Genomic DNA, 8205 nt, shown 5'->3' on the forward strand with positions numbered 1-8205 from the left:
TTCTCAAAAATGTTCTGACCTGAGAATTACTCTTTGGTAGTAAGTGTATTAAAAAGGAATGCCACTTTCTTTCTTTGTATAAATATGTCTCTGGAAACCTTTGCTACTGGAGTAAGCAAGCCTCTTTCCCTTACTATGAGCAGATTGGTGCTGGAGGCTGGGAATTCTGCGGAGCTTGGCTCATCTGACTCCTGGAGGGAATCCATTTTCTTTCCCATCCTAGGCCAGCTTGGGTTACTAAACCAGCTGAAGCTCAGTTTCCCAAGCCCTACTGCTCTTACTAACACTGTCCCTGTTTCTCATCCTTCCTGCCATCGACCAAGCCGGGTAACCCAGCCGCTAAGGTGGGTATAAGTGTTGTAGCTGAGGCAGAGGCGGCTGATGCTGTTGGGTTCCCTGTCCCCCCTGACATGGAAGACGATTACGAACCTGAGCTGCTGTTAATGCCATCCAATCAGCCGGTCAACCAGCCCATTCTGGCCGCGGCTCAGTCATTGCATCGGGAAGCTACCAAGTGGTCTAGTAAGGTACTGATGAGCGCCCCCCAGTGGGGCTGCTCCCTATGCATCCGGCCATGTGCAGCCTTGACACATTGCATCACTCATGATCTGTGCGGGTCCTGTGAGTCTGGGCCGGGCGGGCATCTGTCTGTTTGCACCTTGTTGTTAGGACTGGCTTCACAAGTTTCATAGGTCTGCTAATGCCAGATTAATTGGATTGCATTCATGTTTGGGGGTTAGAGAGAGATGGGGTCACTTTTTGAAAGGATTCCTTTTCTTACTGACCTTGTGGCCGACATTGGAACCTTAAACCCCTTGGGAAGCTGTGGATGCGTCTCTCAATGACTTTCAGGTCAGGAACCACTGTAGACCATTAAGAGGTCATCTGGCCTGATCACTGGGCTTTGCCTGTCCCCCACCCCCAGCTCCTCTCCGCTGACCTCTCACTGATGGCTCCGGCAGAGTTGATCAGGGTGAGAAGCAGCTCTACATGGCAGGGTTTCTGGGGAGGACTGCTTGCTGTCCTGCACTTGGCTGTGTGGCAGATGCTGGCCTTAATGGGTACCCACAGGGAAGGGAGCTTCACTGACTGCTTGATCAGGGGTTTCAGTGGGCCAGGGTGTGGGAGTGGGGAAGAGATAGGGCTCAAGGCTGCAGGATAGAAACCAACAGAGCTCTGGCCTTAGGGAGTAGAGGATGGGGATTATTACATTTTCCCCTTTGAAGGTGGCATGTTGCAAGAAGAAAGGTTTTGAGGAGTGATGGGTGGTAAATAACTAACCCTGGCACAACACTATCCTCTAACCAAGGTCATGAAATCCTGGAATGATCCCAGGTCTGCACTGGAAGAGGCGGGCCTAGCCAACCTTGTCTAACATACTCCTGTTCTCATGAGTTCTTTCCGTAACTGTGTTCTTTCTGACCTCGATGACTGCCCGGGATGTTACACACCCTCTTGTGTAAATGATCAGCCACTTCATGGTGCCTGTGGATGCCTCTCACAGAGCACCCTGCCGTGGCATGGTTTGTGTATGCCTCACTGCATTGTCTAGAAATTGAAAAGCAAGAGGGGAAAAATGCATATGGCCTGGCCTTTTAGGTAGTTTTGAACACTGCATTTATTATTTTTGCTTGCTATCAGCCAAAAGATGAGCCTTTTGAAGGCATAAAGTAAATTACTTGTACATTATGACCCATGAGGGTTATAATGAACCAAAATGCCAAATCTTAGATAAGCTGCTATTAGTTGCAGGGGTTCCAGTTCCAGCTTGACACATGATTTTTATTTTCCCACAGCCTCCCCCAGCATCCTCTTAGCTGAAAATTTCTTTAATTGAAGCCACTTAGCTAAGGGGACTGAGGAATTGATTTTTGGTCTTTTTAAAGGTGAAGAATGAAAATAACATGTTCCTTTAGGCTGATAGTACAAACAAGAGGCAGTAGAGAGAGGGAAGGAGCTGTCTAGGTCAGAAAAAAATTTTTTTCACCAAGGCTAATAATAGTTACTTGGTTTAAATTCTAGTTTAGCAGAGGCAATCCTTGGCTGCTATTTGTAACAAGTGTAAGGATGAAGAGGATGATTTCAGCATCTGGAAAGGCTCATCTGTATTTTTCCCTTCAGGCCAACTGTACTGCTTTCCCCCCACAGAAAGGAAAATGCCTGTTTAACCAATTCCTTGGGCCCACTCCCATTTTATTGACATGATTAACCCGGAAATGCTGAAGTGCTTGTTTAGTGCTATGCCTGGGGCTCAGATGTTGCCCTTTCAGATTAATATCCAAGTCCTCCTTTTTTCGGTCCAGTGATCTCTCTCTCTCTTACTCTCACTGAATGCTAGGGTGAGTGCCCTGGCTCACTCTTCTCTTTACTTCTCCTCTGCTGTCCGTACCACTCAAGAATAGTCTGTGTATTCTCTTCCCACCCTTGCAAAGGGCTGCTACAGCAGCAGGCTCCCTCCTCTCTTCTCTCTGCTTCTGCTTCGTTCCCTAACTTGGCCAGAGTATGGGCTGAGCTCACTCTGTGTCTCGCTTCTCTCCAGGGCAATGACATCATTGCAGCAGCCAAGCGCATGGCTCTGTTGATGGCTGAGATGTCTCGACTGGTCAGAGGGGGCAGCGGCACCAAGCGGGCACTGATTCAGTGTGCCAAGGACATCGCCAAGGCCTCAGATGAGGTGACTCGGTTGGCCAAGGAGGTTGCCAAGCAGTGCACAGATAAGCGGATTAGAACCAATCTGTTACAGGTACTCGGGAAAAGTGTGTGTGTGTGTGTGGCGGGGGGGGGGGGGGCGCGGGGAGAGTGGCAGGGGTCGGGAGAAAAGCAGGAGAGAGAAATCCGGGTGAGCAAGAAGGAGGCGGCACCTCAGAATGGAAAGAAATAGCAGAAAGGGGAAATATGCATGTGAGTTTGGGAAAGACAGAGTTGGAAAAGTTTATTTCTGAATCAAATGAAAGAATTTTAATGCTTCCATTTCTGGACAAAGAGACTAGACTGATTATAGGGGGAAAACAAATAGAATTCTGCTGCTGATCTATTGAATGCCTTCTGCATGCCAGCCACTGAGAGTAAGAGGTGTGTAAGTCTCGCCCTTAAGGAGCTTGCAGGCAAGAAAAACATAGAAACATACTCAATTAAGTTTTCTTTTTTAGGTATGTGAGCGAATCCCAACCATAAGCACCCAGCTCAAAATCCTGTCCACGGTGAAGGCCACCATGCTGGGCCGGACCAACATAAGCGACGAGGAGTCCGAGCAGGTACGTACCAGCTGCTTCTGATTTCTCACCAGCAGCTTCTGTGCCCCTTTGTGGTGATTTAATTCAGCCTTGAGGAATGAGTATTCAGTGCATGGGATGGGGTCTTCAACTCTCTCAAAAGGGCATCTGTGTTGGAGAGATGCATCAGAAATTTGGAAAGGGAAGTGAAAAGCTCTTATGCAACTTCTGTCATTTTACAAATGAGAAATTGAGGGTTAGGAAGGTTGAGTGAATCAGCAGCAGTTAGGACTCCACTCAGTTCTTTTTCTCCCTGGAATAGGCTTGGCTCTTTAGAGGTTAAAGCGTCTGCCTCCAATGCGGGAGACCCGGGTTCAATCCCTGGGTCGGGAAGATCTCCTGGAGAAGGAAACGGTAACCCACTCCAATATTCTTGCCTGGAGAATCCCATGGACGGAGAAGCCTGGTAGGCTACAGTCCACGGGGTCGCATAGAGTCGGACACGACTGAGCGACGGAACGGAACGGAATGGAGTGTGTGTTCCGGAGAAGGCAATGGCAAGCCACTCCAGTACTATTGCCTAGAAAATCACATGGACAGAGGAGCCTGGTGGGCTGCAGTCCATGGGGTCGCTACTAGTCAGACACGACTGAGCAACTTCACTTTCACTTTTCACTTTCACACATTGGAGAAGGAAATGGCAACCCACTCCAGTGTTCTTGCCTGGAGAATCCCAGGGATGGTGGAGCCTGGTCGGCTGCCGTCTGTGGGGTTGCACAGAGTTGGACACGACTGAAGCGACTTAGCAGCAGCAGCGGTGTGTGTTCAGTCCTGCCCACTGTACCTTTTTGGCTGGAGAATTTCTGCTTCCTTGCCCTCTGGATGATAAGTATCTCAGGCAGGATGAACAGTGCTATCTTTTCAGGGGCATGAGGTGGTTAGGCCTGTGGTGAGGTGGAAATGACATCTCAAAGGAGGTGCTTCTCTTTTGGCTTTTTGACAGATACTGAAATAAAGATGGTGGGAATGTTTGCTTAAAGTGTTTCTTGTATGTATTTTGGCAGTCAGTTTGTTCTCTTCCCTGCCTCCTGGAAATGTGGCTCAGGTCTTTCAGAAAGCCATCATTTGAGCACCTTTTCCTCTTCTAAACTCCCTCCAATAGGCTGTGCTGTGAGCCAGACTTCCAGTTTCTTCTTATGGAAGATAGCACATCTTTTGTTGAACTGCCCAGACAAGGCTTATTATATGTTGGAATATGTATGTGGCACTGTATAACGTGCTATGCAGAGGAGTAATCAAAAGACACAGTCCCTCTCCTTTGAGAAGTCTGGGCCAGGAGACAGAGGGTGGGAGCACTTTAGAGGAGGCAAGGAAGCTACTTCTCTTGGTGTCTACAGTTCTGCCTTAACTACCATGTTTTAATTCATTAGCTCTAGTCTTAACCCTCTCTTCCCCTAAACCATGCAAACTGGATCTTCACCTGTAACTTCCGTGTATTCTAGGTAGGGTTTGGGCACTAGGCTATTTCCTGTCAAGTGATCTCTTCTGCCCCAAGGAAAGGAAATAGAAAAAACAAGGAAGGAAGGGTAAGACTCAAGAGTTTCCGACCTTATCATTTAATCAGTTAACCAACAAAAATGTATTTTGGGAGTGTCTACTATGTTCCATTAAATATTCTAGTAAAAAAAGAAGAAACTGACAGTGTGGTAGAATGGAAGAGACACAGGACTGCAAGTTAGAAATTTGAGGCCTCATCCTGACTGTTGTGTGTTTGGCTGGCAAGTCTCTGAATCTTTCTGGGCCTCAGCCTCTTTGTTGACCAAGTGAAAAGATTAACTGATTGGGACTTCTAGTCCATAGTTATGCCTCTCAGCCCATAAACCCTCTGATATCGCATTCACAAATTTTGTGCATCTGAGCTTTTTTTTCTGGGGAGAATCCACAGCCTTCATTAATCTCTCAAAGGATCTGTAGCTCAAAAATATATAAGAATTAAAAAACTACTGGGTTAATAGATTGGTAAGTTACTAGTGTGATCTCAGTCCAGTATTTTGTATGTTTAGAAGACTTACTTAGATTTTCATGGATTTATAAGGCGGTTGGTTTACTTGATTACTTTTTCATTCATTAATTAAATATTTATGAAATGCCTCATGTGACAGGCCCTGACATAACACTAAAGTACAGTAGAAAACAAAACTGACAAACATTGCTGCCCTCATGTTACTTAAATTTTAGATAAAATTAGATAAAACATCAGATGAACAACCTGGATAAAACATTAGTATATCAGCTAGCGATGATGAGTTCTGTAGAGAAAAATAAAGACAGAACTGGAGGATGAGGCACACTGGGAGTTGGGAAGGTGGTTTGTGACTTAAAATAAGGTGAGCAGGAAAAGCCTCAGCAAGGTGATAACTGGGCAGAGATCTGAAGGAGGTGAGAGGTGAGCCATTGGGATGCCTGAGGGAAGAGCATGCTAGGTAGAGGGGGAGCCCAAGGCAGGGGCTTGTTCAAACATCGGCAAAGGAGTATACACTAGATGCCATCTGAGAGTACAGTCCACAATCAGCGATGGTACAGTTTGGGGTTCTTTATGGTGATCCAGCTATAAACCACCAGTGACGCCAGGTGCAGGTAGGGTAAACTGCATTCCATTCCTGGCTCAAGCCTGTTTCAGAGTCAGGGCTCCATCAGGGACTCTGAGTAATGGAGAGCTCCTCTTTCCTTGCAGGCCACAGAGATGCTGGTTCACAATGCCCAGAACCTCATGCAGTCTGTGAAGGAGACTGTTCGAGAAGCAGAAGCAGCTTCAATCAAAATTCGAACAGATGCTGGGTTTACTCTGCGCTGGGTTAGAAAGACTCCCTGGTACCAGTAGACACTTGGTTGAACCTGGCTAACACAGAAGCCCCTGCTGCACAGAACGAAAATGATCTGGTCCCAGGAGCCACCCAAGATTGCTGGGGGGCTGAAAGCCACTATCCTGGCCTGACATAAAAATTAGAAAACATTTATACTCTTGTTATGGACACTGAAACGTGTGTCTGTATAAGGCCTGTATTCTCAAACACGGCTTTACTTATGCACACTCTATCCCAATAGGCAGACTGGGTTTCTAGCCCATGGAATTCACATAAGCTCAAAATCCAAGAGTGAACACTAGCCTGACACCCTGCTCTGACCTTGTTCCCTAGAGGACGGCTCCCTTTCCGCCCCCACCCCCTCATTCTTTCCACTAGGCTCCCAAGACCCAGGGCCCAGGCAAGTCAGTTAAGGAAATCACTGTGCCTCCAACATTTGTTTTGGGCTTTCCATGTTGCTGCTGACCCTGCCTGCCTCTCCTGGCTGTGCTTTCCTGGGTCTTTTTCAGATTTGAGCTTCACTGCTGCAGGGGAAAGTGGCCTCTGGGGAGCCCCAGCTTGTGGGGCCTGAACTCACTTCCTTCCTTGCCCTAGTTCAATCCTTCTAGTTTCCCACAGTACACAGCCAAATTTCACTTTGTCAGGAGGAAATCACCCTATCATGTGGTTCTGTCTTTACCTCACCCCAGAGCAGTGGCTGTGCTAGGAAACCTTTCCGTCCCATACCCTGCCTTGGAACACACTGTGTGTCCTGGTGCTCTCTGCCACTGGAGAGGCAGAGTAGCCGGGGCGTGGCTCTGCCCACCCTCCTGGCAGGACCACTCTTCACTGCCTGCAGAGGTCTATGCTGAGGCCTTATTCATTCATTCTTAGCTCTTACTGTTCTTTCTGAGCTGAAATGCTGCATTTTATTTTTAACCGAATCATGTCTCCTGCCCTGGCTTTTGTATTCTTCCCTCAAACCCTTCCTAGACAAGATTTTAAAGATAAATGTTTGTTTTGTAATTTTGGAAGATCCTTTTTATCCTTTTGAAATTCAGCCCTGAGAATTGGTGCTTGCCCCCAGGAGTGTTTAATGGAAAGGCAATCCTGTCTGAAGGACGCTTCCTACCTAAGGCGGTGGTACTTACAGACTGGAATTCTGGCACTCTGGGGGATGAGTCAATGGGAAATAATCCTCAGAAATTCCTACCTCCCTCAGCCAACAACAACCAAGTCCCTTGCAACCTCCCCTCCCTCCTCAGCTGTTCAAGGGAGTAATGGGTATAATATTTAATTATCACCGTAAGTTTACTATTAGCAAAGTGAGAGAGAAGGGAGCTATTCCTTTCCTGTACTTTCCACTGCTGTCTAAGCATTCCCCAGCACATGAAACTGTATTTCTTCCCAAAGCCAGAACTGGATGAGTGAAGGAGTAAGAACCCTTGCCTGAATGTCCTCCCCACCTCAGATGTGTGTTAGAGCCTAACATCGAATGCGTAAAACTTGTCTTAAGTTGGTACTGTACACTCAGGCTTCCTCTATTACCTGTTAACTGATGATGATTTTCAAGGCCCTCAGCATCTTTGTATAGTTGCTTAACTGATATAAATGCAATATTAATGCCTTTAAAGTATGAACATATGCCAAAGATCACCTTTTGTTTTACTAAGACTACTTAGAGGAAGTAAGAAAAATCATGTTTGCTCTCCAAGTTCTTCCAGTGTTTTGAGACACTGGTTTACACTTTACGCCAATGTGCTTTTCTCTAATATCAGTGCTCAAGACACAGTGAAGCAAATTAAAAAAAAAAATCCCTGAATGCTGATTAGAGACATCACCACTGAAAAACTACATTTATAAGCTAGGATTTGTTATATGCAAATATTTTCTGCCTCTTCTGTTTAAAACAATAAAGTACATTTGTACAAAGCTTTAAATGATGGGTATGTTATTTCAGCAAGAACTTAGAAAAACAGTCGATTTATCTTATCTTTTGGCCGCGCTGGGTCTTTGCTGCTGCACGAGGGTTTTCTCTGGTTGCGCTGAGCAGGGGCTGTTCTTCGTTGTGGTGCGCAGGCCACTGTGGTCCTTCTCTTGCTGTGGAGCACAGGGTCTAGAGTGCACAGGCTTCAGAGGTCATGACTAGT

The 8205-nt window shown here is 46.6% G+C and overlaps 1 protein-coding gene across 3 annotated transcripts in view; it reads left to right on the forward strand.

The window, feature by feature from the left end:
- The window catches only part of VCL (vinculin), a 112910-nt gene extending 104915 nt beyond the window's left edge, over positions 1–7995 (forward strand). For 2 of the 3 annotated variants that reach the window (XM_055425394.2, XM_055425395.2), the window contains exons 19-21: positions 2540–2743; positions 3150–3254; positions 5947–7995. In XM_055425394.2, coding sequence (XP_055281369.1) covers positions 2540–2743; positions 3150–3254; positions 5947–6093 — 456 coding nt within the window. In that variant the 3' untranslated portion in view covers positions 6094–7995. Of the gene's footprint in view, positions 1–323; positions 528–2539; positions 2744–3149; positions 3255–5946 lie in introns of all 3 variants that reach the window. The other variant, XM_055425393.2, reaches the window with a different exon arrangement.
- The last annotated feature ends 210 nt before the right edge of the window (positions 7996–8205 follow it).

Source organism: Moschus berezovskii, chromosome 12, assembly GCF_049115385.1.
Source record: "Moschus berezovskii isolate FMDL1 chromosome 12, NW_MosBer_1.0, whole genome shotgun sequence".
Classification (NCBI taxonomy): domain Eukaryota; kingdom Metazoa; phylum Chordata; class Mammalia; order Artiodactyla; family Moschidae; genus Moschus; species Moschus berezovskii.